This window comes from Paramormyrops kingsleyae, chromosome 20, assembly GCF_048594095.1.
Source record: "Paramormyrops kingsleyae isolate MSU_618 chromosome 20, PKINGS_0.4, whole genome shotgun sequence".
Lineage (NCBI taxonomy): Eukaryota > Metazoa > Chordata > Actinopteri > Osteoglossiformes > Mormyridae > Paramormyrops > Paramormyrops kingsleyae.
The window spans coordinates 11,942,199-11,959,927 of NC_132816.1; the positions used below are offsets into that span (position 1 = coordinate 11,942,199).

General features: G+C 40.7%; 3 protein-coding genes and 1 long non-coding RNA gene across 11 annotated transcripts; 1 reads left to right on the forward strand and 3 right to left on the reverse strand.

Moving 5' to 3' along the window:
• The first annotated feature begins 661 nt into the window (after positions 1 to 661).
• Positions 662 to 13,337, forward strand: LOC111836727 (uncharacterized). Its single transcript, XR_002836480.2, has 3 exons — positions 662 to 1,272; positions 2,966 to 7,233; positions 13,183 to 13,337. It is a non-coding gene; the product is annotated as an uncharacterized lncRNA (long non-coding RNA).
• dusp13a (dual specificity phosphatase 13a) lies at positions 2,472 to 4,657 on the reverse strand. 2 transcript variants are annotated; one of them, XM_023798235.2, is made up of 3 exons: positions 4,512 to 4,657; positions 3,821 to 3,972; positions 2,472 to 3,294 (listed from the first exon to the last, which is right to left on the reverse strand). In XM_023798235.2, the coding sequence occupies exons 1-3, from the start codon at positions 4,655 to 4,657 to the stop codon at positions 3,086 to 3,088; spliced, it is 507 nt and encodes a 168-aa protein (XP_023654003.1). In that variant the 3' UTR covers positions 2,472 to 3,085. The 2 variants fall into 2 exon arrangements, with proteins under 2 accessions (XP_023654003.1, XP_023653996.1); XM_023798228.2 differs by having other exon boundaries at positions 3,821 to 4,038.
• On the reverse strand, positions 6,119 to 14,902 carry LOC111836674 (dual specificity phosphatase 29-like). Of its 7 annotated transcripts, XM_023798175.2 has the most exons (7): positions 14,454 to 14,590; positions 13,832 to 14,049; positions 11,522 to 11,612; positions 10,905 to 11,090; positions 8,909 to 9,086; positions 8,479 to 8,699; positions 6,119 to 7,227 (listed from the first exon to the last, which is right to left on the reverse strand). In XM_023798175.2, exons 5-7 carry the CDS (start codon positions 9,061 to 9,063, stop codon positions 7,031 to 7,033), a joined length of 573 nt encoding a protein of 190 aa, XP_023653943.2. In that variant the 5' UTR covers positions 9,064 to 9,086; positions 10,905 to 11,090; positions 11,522 to 11,612; positions 13,832 to 14,049; positions 14,454 to 14,590; the 3' UTR covers positions 6,119 to 7,030. The 7 variants fall into 7 exon arrangements, 5 of the variants coding, with proteins under 5 accessions (XP_023653943.2, XP_072559455.1, XP_023653983.1 ...); XM_072703354.1 differs by lacking the exon at positions 11,522 to 11,612; XR_002836472.2 differs by lacking the exons at positions 6,119 to 7,227; positions 8,479 to 8,699; positions 8,909 to 9,086 and adding an exon at positions 13,057 to 13,358 and having other exon boundaries at positions 10,911 to 11,090; positions 14,458 to 14,896.
• A 1,383-nt stretch (positions 14,903 to 16,285) lies between these two features.
• On the reverse strand, positions 16,286 to 17,645 carry LOC111836663 (dual specificity protein phosphatase 13A). Its single transcript, XM_023798156.2, has 3 exons — positions 17,382 to 17,645; positions 17,020 to 17,237; positions 16,286 to 16,804 (listed from the first exon to the last, which is right to left on the reverse strand). The coding sequence occupies exons 1-3, from the start codon at positions 17,552 to 17,554 to the stop codon at positions 16,602 to 16,604; spliced, it is 594 nt and encodes a 197-aa protein (XP_023653924.1). The 5' UTR covers positions 17,555 to 17,645; the 3' UTR covers positions 16,286 to 16,601.
• Positions 17,646 to 17,729: the final 84 nt, after the last annotated feature.

Consider the following 17,729-nt stretch of genomic DNA (forward strand, 5'->3'; position numbering starts at 1 on the left):
TTCCCTAGAGGACTAACACAGATTTGCTGTTTAAATTTGAGATGAAATCAACTCAATATGTCTTGTGGATTTTTTTTGGAACTAAGCTTAATTTGCTTTGGAATATGAGTAATTTTGCAAATGTGCGCAATTGTTGGTTAAGTCGTCCATTTTTGAAGATTATGGCCTGTGTGAGAAATGTTACTATATTGATGCTGTATCCATACTTAACTGTTAAAACAGAAGTTTAATAATGTGAATAAGCCTTTGCTATCAATTTGTTATTCTACTGTCTTGGTTTAGAAGTAAAAGAAATTGTCTGTGTTACAAAGTCTTTGTTAACATTAAACCATGTAATCACACATTTTTCCAGCAAGCCAACAACTTACCAGTGCTCCCCTCGATTTCCTTTTCTCTCGATTACATTCGTCAGCCACACCATTTAAGGTCATCGTCCGAGAGTGTCCCAAATCGTTAAGGCTGTTGCCACCGGCATTCTTATTGTCGAATGTGTTGTGTAAGACGAGTAGCAGATTTCCCAGCCTGCACCCTGTCGTCTGCAGGGGGCTGGGGCAGGGCAGTATGGCTTCTGCGACTGGCGTCGGATTCTGTCGGGTATTTTTAGGAAGCTGATCCGCAAGCTTTGACCTTAGGGAGGCATTGCCTGCCTTGCAGGGCAGAATCTCCCACCCTCTACTCTACACCCTCCATGTCTGCTTGGCTCTCCTCTCATAAACAAGCAGGCTGCAGCAGTTAGACTCTAATGCTGGGCTGAGGCCCATCCTCTGTGTTCTGCTATCCTGAGGGACACCCATGCTTTCCCATCAGCTAGGCGCTTGGACCTGCAGCTTAATTCAGGATATTCCCTTTGAACGTACCATAATACAGCGGGAAAAAAATCCCTAGTGCAAGGTTCTCTAATAAGTTCTTTTAAGAGGTGCAGGATTAGAAGGATAAAGTCAGATAGGTTTCAGAGTCGTAAACCTAAAACATTTATTGTGGGGCTTTTAATTGGATTATTGGAATACTGACAAGCTCATCTAGCCTTAAGGAGTCAGGTATGAATATAGTGCTTGCAACTTGAGGTCTTACTACAGTGACAAAGAACTTGAATACCCTAGAGCAGCAATGAGATGTTAGAGGTGCCACGCAAACCAGCATAGTCCTATTATGCTCACAAAGTGCTGATTCTGCTCTAGAATGATGTTTTCTAGGCTTCTGCTTGCTGAGTGGTTGTCTGGGGAGTAGCGCATCTTCTACAACAGTGCAACAAGGACAGGAGCTGTGAGTGCAGTGAGTACACACTGTCATTTTAGGACAGTTTTTTTTTTTTTTGCTTGTGTTTATAAGAGATTCCCACGTTTAACCTTAACACCCTGTCTTTTGCACCTGAGAACTAAGCACAGTGCTTCAATAGGTGCTGCTTTCATAATCATCTAGTCTGCATTTGGTCAAGTCAACTTTTCCTAGTTTAGTTATATGACTTTACACTGCTGGATTTTCCCTCTGCTCCAGTTAAAGAGCTTTCCCCAAGGCCCCAAAATCTTATAAAAGCTTTCCGCTGTTTGAAACTGCCAGTGACATTCCTTAGCCATTACGGAAACGCATTGTTTGCAGCATATCATTTAGCATTAATTATTTAGCCCAGTTTCTGAAGCATTTTTGCCTGTAACTAACTGCTATATTGATTTATCGCGTCAGTTTTCTTTCGGATGCATCACTTGCATCAGTTTGTTTTTTCCTTTTAGCTCGTGATATTTATACGGCGGAGACTGTAGTAACCCTGATAATGTCTTGGAACGAGCATAATGTCTCCAGAGAGGCGGTACAACCTTATTTACACTTAGTCAATTATTCCTTTCGCAAGTTGCCTGTCTGTGGGATCTCCCAGTGGCAGCTGCCATTTACTGCTATTTATTATGAGTAGTACATCTCAAGGGGCCCAGGCTTGATGTCTAATCAAAATGGTGTTGCCGGTGCTGAACTGCATGTAATCTCAATAATGCGAGTCCTGCAACTGTGATGATAATTGTATTTTAGAGCCCAGCTTATGAAAAGAACATATGCATTATGTCAGCCGCAGGAGTTTCAAACCATTATTCTCTTGTATTTAGAGTCTTCTGTCCAGACCCAGCCATCATTCATACTGACGGTGAAATCATTAAACCTCTAACGCATTTTGACAGGACCTATTTACCCATGCATTCTCAACAGCTTGTTGTTCTGAATCGACTCATTTATCTTGTATAATCTTTGTCTAGTAAAGGGCTATAATTCAAATAATACAAATTAAATTTGTGTACAAAAGCTCCCGAAGAAATAGCAATTCACAGTGTAATAAATCTCCAGTAGCATAGACGTTGATGGTTAAAGCTCACAATTATAGTTTTTCATGTTTTCATGTGTAGTGTGTTGTTTAAGAAAGCAGAAAGTAGAGAGTGTTCCAGGCCAAACTAAATGCGATTGTGGTGCAGCAGAGAAACGACAGCTCGAAAGGATGGCCAGTATTTATTGTTTTCAAAAGCAACCCTTGTCCCCCACATCTCTACCGACTGTGTGTAAACAAGGGCTGACTTCACCACACACCTTCATACATACTAGGAATTGGATTTATGCATCTTTCCCCAGTGCACACCCAATTGCCCCCCGCGGTCTGCTGACTTTGGAGACTGGCAGTAGTCAGTGCTCCCCTCTGGGCCGCGGATGATGGACTCGCTAGTATTCGGGTAGCGGAGTGCCCAGCTTAGCTGCGCCAGAACCCTCTTCACCTTTAAATCCCCTTTAAAATATTGCTGTCACTTCCAATCTTGTTACCTCTCTTTCTGTGAATCCTTTCCTCCGGCCCTTGTGTTACTACGGGTATGAACGCAGTTTTACATGCAATTTTCATGACTGTTCATTCGTGCCACTGTGTACGCATTTTAGCTAAGTTGACAGTTGGGTATATTGTGGAAATTTCCGTTATAATTCATGTATGTTTTTTTAGAACTGCAAATCCAGTTACGGTCACAGAGATCTGGACTGTATGCCAGAAGACTGAGGCACAAATCTGGGCATTCTTGCATACGCATGCAGGCATTTTGCACTGCACTTGAAGATACACTTTCTATGAGTCCTGCTGTGACTTCATTGTAGCTAACTTCAGGTCCAAATGGTGCAGCTGGCTCAGAAACCCTGCATTAGGAAGGATGTTCCTGTGCTGCCGGACAGCCTTGATAGCCTCTGCCAGAGTGAGCTTCTCGCAGATCATGAGGAAGGCCAGCACCAGCGTGGCAGATCGACTGATTCCCCGTGCGCAGTGGACGAACACTCTCCCTGAAAGAGATGTGCATTGGCCCCTGAAGATGCCACTGAACACTGATATATGCTAAGGCTGAACAGTATCGCGATATGTGAAATATCCACAAGTAATACTGTGATATTTCTAAAACGAGAAATGAGGAAATCACCCAAAATAAACTATAGCCAAATATTATTTCTAACTTAATTTTTAATAATTGTTAACTTAATATATCGATACAGTGTGTAAAATAAGTCGGTGGTGTTGCCGCAAGTTGTCAATAAACACATAGCAGTGCTGAAGAATGCGATGTGATTATTGCACATGTGCATATTGCAGTGACGATTCTGAAACAATATACTATGTAGCCCTGATGTGCACAAACTTTTAGCACTCAGATTTAAACAAGATCAAAGGATTATGGTGAAATGAGAACGTGTCAGTAGGAGGGGTTATGAAGCAGTCACTAAAGGTTTACGTGAGAAATGGTGGCACACAATTTACAATCTCCATTGTTTCGTTAATAAATAAATGAACTGCTACTTCAGGTGACGGACTTGCCTTTTTGGGAAAGTGCCTCCCGCATGAATTTCGCAGTTGGATAGAAGAAGGGGGTGAGGTCAAAGTCCCGGTGATCTGCAGCCTCCACACCGTAATAAGTCACGGCCAAGTCTGAGTAGAAGGCGGGGCCAGTATCGATGTGATCTGGACCACTGGCGGCATTCACAATGTGGGTGATTCCCAGGTGTAATAGTAACTGTTTATCACGAGCTGTGGATCTACATCAAGAGGCATTAAAAATCTTTCATTTCTGACCAGGAAAAACGATGGATGGATGGAGGAACAGGTGGGAGCATGGATGATGGAGGGGTTGGTGGGTTGATGATGGATGGATGGATGGATTTTTGCAGCTAATGCTTTCACATTGAATACACATAGTAACTGGTTTTGTCGTGTGTGTGTGTGTGAGAGAGAGAGAGAGGTTTTTTTCCTTATAATATTCACTCAATGTGTTTGTTTCCCTACCTCATCAAATCCTTTAACACATGTACTGCCAACTCCATACCAGTAACACATTTCTGTTCCCAATGATCTGCCATTCTCCTTAAAAAGTAGATCGACTCTTTTGCCAGACTGGCTCTCCATCAGGTTGTGTAACAACCGTGTGTCCAGCTGGAACTGGTGATATATAATGTGTTTTTATTTTTTTCTATCGAAGCGTTATTTGTGACTTGTGGTAAGTGCTACTTACGCGTTGCCTATGTACACAGCAGGCCAGACCTCATTGACTGGTCCTGTAGGGTGTCTGCCTTTCAGCAGGAGGTGCAGAAGGTCCGGAATAGGCGGCGTTTCATACTCGTTCCCCTCCTGATTTGAACGTGATTCCTTCAGATCCATTCTGCGAAAGGCTTTACAGGCATTTCACAATACTAACAAGACCTCGTTCCACGTATGTATGCATGGAGATTTTACTTCTATAAGACTGCTCTTGCATCATATCTCAAGTAGAAATCCGTTAGTATTATTATTTTAATATTAGTTGCAGTTGCTGAGTAATGTATTTCGCATGATACTTTTGTTACTGTATGAGCTGCATATGCAGTTTTACAAGTCATTTTACAAAAAGCTTCCAAAGCTGCTAATAAATTCACCTTGAGCACTGGCTTTCAGCAACAATGTTACAATAAAACATAACAACCATCTCCCCAAATTTGCTCAAAATTATTCTAATGTGGATGAAAGAGATGATTACCCAAGCAGAAACCGTGTAATATTTTATGTTAGACACTATTAATTCTCAGCACTTAATTCTGGGCATCTGCTATGCACGCTTTGTTTCTACAAAGCTGACTTGTGATTTAACTTTTCATTTATGCCTCCAAAAGTCAATACAGTACTACAATTAAGCTGCATGACTTAATCATCCATTGATTGTTGATAATACCTGAATAGTGATTAACCATTTGGTGCCTATTGTTAGACGAACAGATTAAGCAACGGTAATAAGCCAAGAAATTGTTTATGTGACAAATGTATCGTTATTTGTAATCAAGTTGGGGAACCCCCTTAATTTTTTTGAAAATAAACACAACTCATTGATCTAAATTCACCAATGCTCTGAAAATGGCAAAGACTCATCTCACGTGAATTTTGCCTCTGTGTACATTATTGAACCAGGTCCGTCATGTTTGTAATGCAAATAAATGAGCGTGTTTGTTTTCAGATGGCCTTGTAAACTTACTTATGGCTGACACAGTCTTCTTTCTTCCCCCTGCCGAGTGCCTGCTTCATTTTCCAGCCCTGGGAGGTGTCTGCTGCAAGTTCCAGGGTTATTTTTGGATGCTGTTTCCCTTTTTAATGCTGAAGAGGTCTGTAAAACCTTCCAGCTCCCGAAAGCGTTTCTCTCTCGGAGCAAGCCGATGTATATCTCCAAGGTGCATTTTGTCGATAGTGTAGGACACTAATAAAATGGAAGAATAGAGTATTTGAGTGGACACGCTACTGGATTATACTGTGCTACTTTATTTGAAAAATTCAAGCGCTCCCTCAGCAGACCTTGTGTGAAACACTGAGGTCATTGTTAATTACAGTTAATTTTATGAAGTCAGTAGGTTGCCAGTCCCTGATCCCAGTCAGGACACGCTGACCCAGGACATTCCTGTTTCCAAGCCGGACTTTATATACAAGGAACTTGGCTGCAATGTAAAAACCTATAGTGATAATTCCAGAACAATGTCAGCTAGACTGATCAAGCCAATGGTTAACTGAAACAGATTGTGCATGTCAGTGAGGCATCATTTTCAATGAAGCTGCAAGATGTATAAGACCTTGCTGCACAAAAACAGACCCAAAGACCAGTTAATGAAAAGATGTTTTATGGACTGATGTAAATGCGGGTTTACACTTCAAGAAACCAAGAAAGGAAAACAAAAGCTGTCACGGCAAAAACACCATTAGCACAGTGAGACCTGAGCATCGTGTTTCTACGACAGGAAAAGCTAATAGCTCAGGGAGGCCAAGTGCATCATTGTTGCAATTTCAGCCTTTAGAAATAACTGACAGCTACAAGTCTTTACAAAAAGGCTTTCTCCTCCAGGGCGTACGACTAACAGAACAAAGCAACAAAAGATAACTGACCGAAAAAAAAAACCCGAAACCACCCACGACAGGTTTGAGCCTGCTGGAGAGCGCTTTTCATTTAATTTCCGGTTATATAACATTATCGGGATGAAATACATTTAACAATCTTGATGTGCCAGGATGAATAAAGTTACGAGTTGACAACTAGCTTGTTAAAAGAGATCAACCAAAACAGGAGCCATCTTTGAACAATATCTAGCTAAGCACCTCACCTTTGTAAAAATCGAGCCATTATTGTGTATCTATGCCATTCAGCATAGAGGTTACGCCCTAATTGTCACACAAACCGGGACAACTGGAAAGCTTTTCGTTCTTTATTTGTCCAGTGGGTTAAAACGAAATGACAGCCAATGTGTGAGTAAGGTGATAGCTGAGGAAAGGGAAACTGCAGCTATTTTCATTTCCCTTTTCGGCAATTAACCCAGAATCTACGAAACTACTGACAAGGCACAAAATAAATTAGCTAGCAACCACCCATTCTTAGCCATTCAAAGATGGGGGATGAACACCTTTTCGTATTCCTGAGTTGGGATCCCTTTATTTCAGATTTATTTATAATGCATTTTGTACTGTCCGGGGCAACAAATTAGCCTTTAACTGGCGAGCGCTTAATCATTTTTCGGAGGGAGTTCATTTCCCCAGGCAATGTAACTGCTGGTCGAGCTTGCGAAGCTGCTCCAGGAAGCCGGAATTGGGGCAGATGTTCCTGTGTTCGCTGACGGCTGTGATGGCCTCCACCAAGGTCAGGTGCTCGTGAATCATCAGGTACGCCAGCACCAGTGTGGAGGAGCGACTCAGGCCCATGGCACAGTGGACAAAGACCCTGGCTGCAGGTAAATAAAAACAGCCGTCCTCATACAGAGCCACACTGTGCAAATCCTCCAAATAAGTGAAAGCGGTATTCAACACTGCCAGCTCCGTGGTTAACATACCAGAACCAAAGTTTGAAAAAACTGTCTGTGTTACTGTTCTGACTGACACTCCAGCTAAAACTGCTATTTTAAGCATCACGGAGAAAGTGACTGCAACCCTAAGTACGACAGTGTAGAAAGTGGAAAAAAAAAAATGGCCCCAACCGTTTTCGCTGCAGCCTGCAGTGGAAGCATTTTGCCCCCTGCAGACTCAAGTATGAACAGCAACCATTATGAGTTTGTGATTGTGCTCGGCTTAAGAGTAACTTCACCATTTTAATTTGTAAATTGGCTTCATTACTTGACTCACTTCATTACATTCCAATTTCAGAACAATTTCTACAGAAAAATCCATTCTGTGTAATTCAGTACACTACATTAATTACCCAAAGAAATATAATAGAATTAGTTTACACATCTATCTATCTCTCTCTCTCTCTCTCTGTGTGTGTGTGTGTGTGTGTGTGTGTGTGTGTTGTAAATGAGGATGACATTTCTCCAATTCTCAAATTTCTTTATAATTTGGAAATGCTTACAATTCTGTCCCAATCTGGGACTAAATATTCCAGTTTGGTGAGGCTTTCATCGCTTGATGGTTGAATTTTGCCACCATTCTGTTTATGTGTTTATACTTGCACGTGAATACATTTCAGCACAAATGACCTAGAGAATACAGTATAAGCTAACTCTGTCATTATATGCTGCCCAATTGGCGATCGGGGGATGATAAAATGCCCTTATTTGGACAAGGATTTGTAATTACTGCAAGCGCCAAAATATCCAGTCAAAGAAATGCTTCTATTTGAAGGGAGATTTAATTTTACGATATACGGGTTTTACACCAGACAAACTCTGTGTAATTAGAGCTGCTTAGACTAAAAACATAATCGTTCATAAACATTACACTGACTTCTCATCTACAGAGAATATTATTATGGGTGGTATGAAGACACACAGAACATGTTAAATTCATGTCGGTAAGATTTCTTTGGTCACATAGGCAACAATTACTTCTATCCATTGTGTGATTTGTTCACCTGTGTAACAGTTACTGTCCTCCCCATAGACACAGTATTAATAATAAATAAAGGATGCTAGTGAATAAGGGATGAAGACACCTGGGCGAGGAGTGAAATAGGTTGTGGATGAATAAGCCAGCCTTCTCACCTGTCGGATCGCTCAGGGCATCCTTGATGAATCTGGCTGCGGAGTAGAAAAAGGGGCTGATATCGAAGGAAGGCATGTCGAAGGCCTCCACGCCGAAGTAGGCCATGCCAGTGTCCCGGTAAAAACTTGCCCCCGTACAGACGTTGAACTTCCCGTCAGCCGCATTCAGCACATGAGTGATGCTATGAGACTGGAGAGCCCGTTTGTCTTTGGCTGCCCACCTAACAATCGAGGGGTTATCGCGGAGATAAGGTCACGGAGAACTTTTTTCCCCGACTCCAATTCATTGGAGAGCGACATGCATAATATACTTTTTTTTGCGCCTTTGCTGCAGAAATAATAGTCGTGAACGATCTGACCTCCTGCACCTGGTGGGTAACGCATGCATCATGCGACCACGACATTGAAGCAGCGCTCCTGAACCCCTTACATGTCTCCAATGTATATCCTGGGCCTGACCTCGTTCAGGTGCGCGCTGGTCCCGCTATGTTTCCACATCAGCCGTTGCAGGTCATAGGCTGAGGGTGTCTCGTACCTGCCGTGTCCCCCCTCGCGAACGGCATCGTACCTGCTCCCCCTTGGCATAGCGGAAATGTGGAAGACAGCTTCTGTTAAAAAAAAAAAAAAAAAAAAGAACTCTCTGAGTTACACCTGGATTTTCTGGGGCCATTTTTCCGTGGTTCTGACATCTTGTGAGAGCTTAAACACTTTAATAGTTAAACATCATATCTCCATGAAGTGGCAAAAGACAGATACAGGGGATCCCATACTTCATTACATATACTGTATGTGATCATTTTTAAGATCTGTCTAATTCAGCATTTTATATTTTTATGAAGGTGAATTCTGGGACACTGGATTTCCCCCCGTTATTCTTCATATGGTTTAAATAGTAAAAATAAACTGAGGATTCTTAAAGTGTAAACCTATGAGTTTTTTTCTTATCAGAAATTGGTGGATTTGCGCTTGCTTACAGTGACAGCGTTTCCTGACATGAAAGCCCCCAGCAGTATTAGAGAGACATCTTCCAGCTCCCGGTAATCCTTAATAAAATTGGATCGTCGGGCAATGACGTGTTTGCGCCCAGTTACCTGCTACAGTAAGTGCCACTAAACAAAATGATGTCCTTCTTATTGCAGCCCTTGGTTTTGTGTGTGTCTGCTTCTTACTCGTTTATTTATTGGGGCCGTGCAGAATAACCGCCAGCGTCCTTGCCTGCTCATTACTGTGATCTTCATACTGTGGGGACTTTCTGAGCCGGGCGCTCTGCTCAGCTGGTGGAGGGCTTTCGTGCGCGTCCGCGGGGATGAGCATTGGAAACAAAATCTGTTTTGTGGCTTAGCGACCTTTTCTAAATTTGGTGCAGCTTAGAGTGGAGCGCTCCAGCATCTGCTTGATAGCCTTATCCATCTCAGTATCTGTCAGGCTCCCTGAGGGACTTACTCTGTGGCACATTAATACCCTGTGCGCTCTCAGAGCAGCGGTCCTCCGTGCCAACTCGAGGATCTCCCCCTCACTCCGCTGCATGGAGACTCCGTGAATCGTGCAGGCGAGACCTTCTGATGATATGGCGTGCCTGCTGCTGTTTTTGCTGTGTAGTTTCGAGAGTCACTATTCCCAGGGTTTGGTCTAGCACAGGGACTCACCTGGAAGTCTCTGCCACTAAAAATTGGCAGCATGGAATGTCCAGCTTGTCCTACACAATCCGTTTTCCCCAGTTTTCCTGTTGTCCTTACAATACCATTAAAATTTCCATGTGTGAATCGACTCATGATGGAAAAAAGACTTACCAGCCCCTGCTACTAGAGTTAATAATCACAGATCCGGTAAATCGCAAATCCTTCTCACTATAAGGATAAGGACCTTATTGAGGAATTAACTGACTGGAATCCTAAAGATTACGCTAGAGAATTAAGCTCTCCCAGCTCTGATTTTGAGCCATTTGAAAGTATCATTTCATAATAATTGTTCGTACTGCCCAGGTTAGGCTATTTTGAGGACAAGCCTGGGTTATAGGTCGTGTTTAGTTTTCCCATGTTGGAGCTGCATTTACTATTACATCACACTGGGTAATACGTACAGAAATGCTGAATGTTTGCAAGGTTCAAAGACAAAAATATGAATCCTATAACCTGCGACATTAGCAAATTAATGTAAGTTTAAGGTAAAATGTAAGGTATTACAAATCATACAACTTATATATTGGACAAAAATAAATGCCTCTGAATTATTATTCAAGTATTATTATCTGGCATTAACAGAGGCATTTAAAATTTTAGATACCCGTCTTTTAGATGCTGTTAATAGTCATTCGAGAAACAAAACAACGCGATTCTGTAAGGTTTGTACAGCCAAAGCTGCAGCATTTAGCGGTAAGGAGCATATTTACGGACAGCTATCTTACACGGACACACACAAGAACTTGCCTTTATATCCTGCTGGTCAAGATATTATTGAGTAGACCAAGAAGCCGTACGTCACGGTGAATGCTTTGTTTTCTCTGCTGCACGCCAGCGGGGAACATGCTGCAATTTGCTTCTCAGGGTCTTCTATTTTAATATATGAACGTGAACTCCGAATTTCTCTGGCACCATCTCTGGATGTCAACTGACCTACCAGCATGGAAAAAAAAAAAAGTTTCAGTGATACGTTAACATGATTCTGTTGCCGTGAAAGTAAGTCCTTTGATACAGAATCTTGTCACATTAGAGGCCCTACTTTTGCCTTGATGATAAAAACTGGGAGATCTAGTTTTGGCTCTGGCTCTTTGCTTGTGTGAATTTGCAGTTTTTTTTTTCTGTGTCTGTGTGATTTTCCTCCCAGAAGCAGGGGCACCGTAAAGAGGGGGAAAGTCAATACGATTCCAAGGGCCCCTGACTAACAGGGGCCCTCAAAATTTGGAACATAATTGGATTGGTCTGGATTGGGGGTCCAGTATGATATGCTTTAGTAGGGCCCAACATCCCTAGCGACACCCCTGCCCAAAAGCATGCAATTGTGGTAATTGATGGCTCTGAATTTCTCATAGTGTGTGAAATTGTACCCTGTGATGCACTGCCGTTTCCAGGAAAGCTCCATCTTCATGCTCCTGTGTGTGGACTTTCTCTTCTCCCTCTCTCTGCATGCGCTTCCTCCTGCAGACCACAGACTTGCGATTTATGTGAACTAGTGTCTCTAAATTCCAAGTAATGTGTGTATGTGTCCCATGATGAGTATCATGCACAATGATTCTTCTTTTTATAGGGTCAGTTAACAAAGAGATCCCATACCCATCTATCCATGTCAAACATCTTATTCTGTTGTGTGTCTTAGGGACAAAGAAATGGTAATAAATAAATTGTAGCAAGTCTTTGGTACGTATGAAATATTTTTTTTTCATCAACATCTATAACTCATTTAAGCAATAATGAAGTAACTGAAGGATTTAGTGAAAAATGTATTACACAAGTAGTCGATTGTGGCACAACCTTGGCAGTAGCATATCTAACAAACAGGCATAGTTCAAACTTTAGTTTCCAATTTCGGAAAGAAACATGAACGATGGACGTAGGGCAGTATGGCAATTTGGATTCAGATCTGCAATGTTGCTTATTTATGAGTTTGGTCCAGTGTCCTGGCATGAAAATGATTACATGAGCAATCAGGGTGTAGCATAAGCAGAAATGAGAATTACTAGTTTTTAGACTTAAGGGCCAAGTACTACTTTACAGTATTTATGATTGTGTCACCTGTAAAAACATGCTTTTTATTGAACACTGACATTCTGGAGTAATTTCGGCCCAGTGCAAATGAGAAAAATTGGGATAACTGTGCTTCAATTTTCTATTATTAAAAACAATGGGCAAATTGAGGTATTCATAAGTTTCTACAGAGGTAGATTTAGATCTGCAAGAAGATTCAAAATTCACATCTGAAACAGAGCAATCGCAAATGATGTAAACTCTAATACACAAATCTTATAGGAGTTAGAGAGACTCTAACCATGTGGTCTATTGATGCCATTCTGTTTTTCACTAGTTTGAGGTAACAACCATCACATTTATAATATTCACAGCAATTTTTGAGGTCATCATCTAGGTCAGTGTTTCCTAAACCAGTCCACAGGGACCTCCAGACAATCCATATTTTTGTTCTCTCCAAGCTCCGTCATGCCAGGTATTAGGAATTCTTCATTGGCTGGAAGCTCAGAAGGAGTAAAAATGTGGACTATCTGAAGGTTCTCGAGGACTGGGTTGGGAAACACTGTTCTAGGTGTTAGTTCTGATAGGGCTTGTATTAAAAGCTTCCTGAAATAACTAAGTGTATCAAGCCACTTTCAATTGGAAAGGGATATCTACCTTAATTAAACAATCTCTGTGATAACCTTAGAATCTACAGGATACTGAGTACACTGTGTGCGTTATTTACATTTATATGTATTGTTTCAAAGACTGAAAAACAGAAATTTTGTAGCAGTAAACGGTGCTCTAACCACATGAGGAACTATTCATTTTTATAACATAAATGCAAGGTGAAATTTCACACCTATTCCATTTAAAGTCATTATTTTAAGTGCATTTCACAGACTATTATATTAACCTGTATTATATCCTGTAGTCAGCATAGATGAGTTTATGTCTCCAGAATTTTCTGCAGCATCTTAATGGGACCAGACTGTCATGCTCCTCATTATAAAATGACACATATTCTCTTTTTTCTTTTCAGCTGAAGATCAAGATCTAAAAGCAGCGCTAGGAAATTCCTGTTGGGATAGATGGCCCTTTTCTTGATGACTTTCCGAATCGCGCTGTGGAGACTGAGGTGATGATACAGCATTAGGTATGCCAACACCAAGGTGGAAGATCGACTCATTCCCATGATGCAGTGCACCAGCACTTTCCCTGAGAGAAGGCAAAGTTAAAAGGGGATATCTGCAGAACCTCCATCATATAGTAATAAAATACATGACTTCCCACCTTTCACTGTATATCCGGTATTTCCTTTAGGTGCCCTAATATAGCGTCCCTCACTGTCAGAATCACAATGACAACTACACACCATGTCATGTCCCTTTTTTACAAGGAGAAACATATGTAAGGATGTTTATGGAGTGTAATTATAAACTTCAGACTTGCAATGTGAGAAATCTAAGCTGCGTTGATGTAGGTACAGAACAGATCTTAAGAAACTTATGTCACAGAGTGCAACAAATAAGAAATGTATATTTCCTCTAAATAGTAGGACTACGTGGAAAGCAATGCAATAGTAATAATACAATAATGATGCCTCTGGCAGAAGCAATTTAAAATACAGCTACTGTGTCATTTAATCTTCAGAAGCTTAATTTTCCTTTCGCTCAGGTAAGCAAACATACCATCCTTTTCCTTTAATGCCTTGTGAATGAAGTCGGCTGCTGGTCTGAAGTAAATGTTCAGGTCGAAGTAGGAGGAGTCGTCTGCGGCGATGCCACAATAGACAAAGTTGCCGCCGTAATATTTCTGGTCACCTATGCTTCCTTTCTTTGAATGGGCAGCATTTAAAATGTGAGTGATGCCTAAATTCTGCAGGGCACTTCTGTTCTGCGCTATTGTCCTGACAAGACAACGAAAAGCACGTTAAGTTTAAGCCTAAAAACAGTGTGTGTCTGTACTGTCTATAAGATACTTATATCATGGTTATTTTTTCCTTCGTAAAAAATATACGTAAACATGTAGAAATTAATCCTACATCATATGACCACATATACAAAAATTCATTATATAATCTAATAAATTTAACACATGTATAACCAAGTATTTGTCTCCAACAATTGCACTGTCAAGAAAATTGAAAAATGAAGAATATAACATTAGACTGAACCATAAACTTTGGATTGTTCTGTTTGGATCTCAGTGTGAATGTCTTTTAATTATTAAAATGACTAATAATTTTCATTTTATATAGGTGTATGAAATATAAGTCTCGATATTATTATTGATAGAAACAAAAATACATACTTACACATTTCCAATATAAAGATTTGGCCAGACTTCATCTATTTGGGTCAGTTGTAGTTTGCAAGTATTCAAAACATTTTCCAGATCGGCAACAGAGAGGTATCCGTGTCCTTTTCCTTGAGAGCTTTTCATTTTATATCCGAATTTGGATCACACTAAGGCACTCTTGCCGACCGCCGTTCCAATCTGGCTCCCTTTTCTTTTCCCTGGTGCACAATGATTTAGCTGAACAGGTGTTCGCCGGGGTTGCGGGTGTCGCTGGTCGGTAACCCGATTTAGCAGGCAGCTCAGCGGGCAGTCTTGCTTTCTCTTCTAGTGCGATTTGGCAAACTGCAGTTCGTACTTTGCCTGCCGCAGCTGGGGTACAGGTGACATTAAAGGACAACTCCCCCTTATTTTCAGGGCTGGTAAAATATACTCATACACCGATAATTAGTGCTTAAATTTAAAATACAGGTTTATTTTAGGCCAATCTGCAGTATATATATATATATATATATATATATATATATATATATATATATATATATATATAATTGTAGCACCCAAAGTGGTATTCACAGAGCAAGACTAAAATTCTTTTTAAAAAAGACTTTTTATTCTTTTAAAAATAGCTATCAGCATTAAACTATGTGTTTTTAAAGGATCATAGATGTACAGATGTTTTACCCATCATTCCTAAGTTATGTCTCTGGTAGCTGGGATGTACCTCATGACCAGTTGGTCACATGACTTTACCAATGTATCTCTGTGAATGACGGGATCATTGTCCATGTCAGAGGCATGTACTAAACCCAGGCATGTGTAGTCCCTGCGTTAACCTGCAAATGTATTGAAATTGAAATGCTGACCTTGCAATTAATACCAACTGACAGTTCCTCACTGCAAGTCTGTTACAGCTACTGCAAGTTCTTGTTTATACTCTTCAACCTTTTATCCATTTAACCGTTATCTATTGCTTTTTGTGATCTCCAAGCATGGAAATAGTGTTCCAGTCCAATGCCCTATAGTAGCATAAATTTTCAAGAAAGTTGGCCTAAGTCAATCCAAAAATATTTCCCTTCAAGAACAGCCAAGAAGTTCACTGACTGACCAACCATCACTTTTAGCCGAGCATTACAGGTATAGCTCAACTGCTTATGCTCCCAAACCACTCATATTTTCCACTGGCTGCCCTTCAGAAGCAATGGAGCATCCATAAAATGCTACATAACACTTCCCTCTTTTGTACTCTTGTTCTCTCTCTCATTCCGGTTCAGGCTGGTGGTTGCCTGCACTTTTTTGCAAGGAGTTTCCTGGACTGCTGCTGTAAGAATTTACAATGAATCAGCTGAAGGAGACCATCTAATTCTCTTCTAATACTCTGGTGAGAGAGTATTGGGTATGCATCTTCCAAACCTGGTTTCACAAGAGAACCATGTAAAATGGCTCAACAGTGACTATATTATTCAGCTTAAGGGATTCATCCATCCATCCAACTTCCACCTACGTATCCAGGACCAGGTCACAGGGAACCTGGGGTCTATCCCAGGCAGTACAGGGTACAAGATTGAGGTTCTTCATTCGGTTTTTAGAACTTTAAATATATTTTTAGTTTAAAAATGGAGTGCACTTGACTAAAAATTGATTTCTATTAAAAGCAACTGAAAAATTACAGTCTCATTTTAATTAATTCAATATAATCCAATACGATCAACAGACTGCAAAATATAAGTAGTGAAAGTAAAGAAAAACTAAATTCTAATTAAAAAAAAACATAATTGAACAGAGTGCAAAAAGCACAGAAACCACTGGAAAATCAGATGGTAAAATTAAAAAGCCAACTACTAGGATTATGCTGAATAATAGAAAATCATCTTTTATTAATAAAGACATGATTATCATTACCCATTGTTTAATTTTACATCATTTAATTAATTATTTTACTCTAAACATATTCTTCACGTTTTATATTTATATATAAAAAATATAAAATGTTCAGTCCAAAATGCTTACAAAGCAGATGGTAAAGTCTTTCATTTATTTTAGATAAAATACAGATTCACCCTGGGAAAAAAAAGCTCTTCTAAATCCCACATGAAGTTTAGCTTTAAAATTGAGTAAATGTGAAGTTCTCTGAGTTTCCCTTCTCTCTGACTTTGCCCGTCCTCATTCTACGCTCTTTTCCCTGCGTAAAGTTGCATCTAGTCGTCTTAGCTGCTTCAGAAATCCTCGGTTTGGGAAAATCCACCTGTTCTCTTTTACCCTTTTAATGGCATCCATCAGTGACAAATGATGATATATCATTAGGTATGCCAGCACCAGGGATGCAGATCTGCTGACCCCAACTGCACAGTGGACAAAAATCTTGGCTGGTGACAGAGAAGATGTGGATTGCGTAAGATTACATAGCGCTGTGCTGAAAAAATCCTGATATCTATATAAAAGCCACCAGGAGAGGAACCACCTGGAATCAAGTTACAGCTAAAAGCACAAGATAAACATTGAAGTGTCCTTAAGCAAAATGAGTTTGCATTTTCCCAAACGGATGTTGTGCTGTTTTTGGTTTGTGCAGCTATGGACTCACCGTTTGGAATATTGAGAGTCTCATGAATATAATGTGCTGAGGGGTAGAAGTAGGGAGATAAATCAAATGTTGGCAAATCATTAGCTGGCACCCCATAGTAGTCCACAGTTGTCCCGTAAAAATCATGACTCCCCTGGCAACACATTTTCCCGTGAGCTGCATTTAGGACATGCGTAATGCCCAGCTTCCATAAACCATACCGGTCATGGGCCATCGACCTGCCATCGGATTAATGAGACAAAGACACACATGCCATAATTTACTGCGTAGCTAAACAAGGTAAAGATGCAAGTGCTTATTAAAGAAAAATTAAAGCCCTTACAGTAAGTCCTAACACAAATATTTCAGTTGTCCCAACTTACATGTCTCCAAGGAACAAGTCAGGCCACACTTCATCCACGTGGTTACAGGTCTTTTTACCACCATATAAAACACATTCCAGCTCTCCCACAGATGGGATGTCACACGAAGCACCGCTACTCTCCTTCATATCTGTCGACAGTGGACAATCATCTAAGTTCACACCGGCAGACATTGTCTACAGAGCACATTCGAATGTTGTCTTGATCGCAGTGATCTGTTGCTTTTCATTAGCCGATTCCTAAATTTGGATTATCACAGCTTGTCCAACAATGTGAGTGACACTAACAGTTGCAGCCTGGGCTTCGTCCGTGTTTGAGGATCGAAAGAGGGTGCCAGGCGATGCTTTT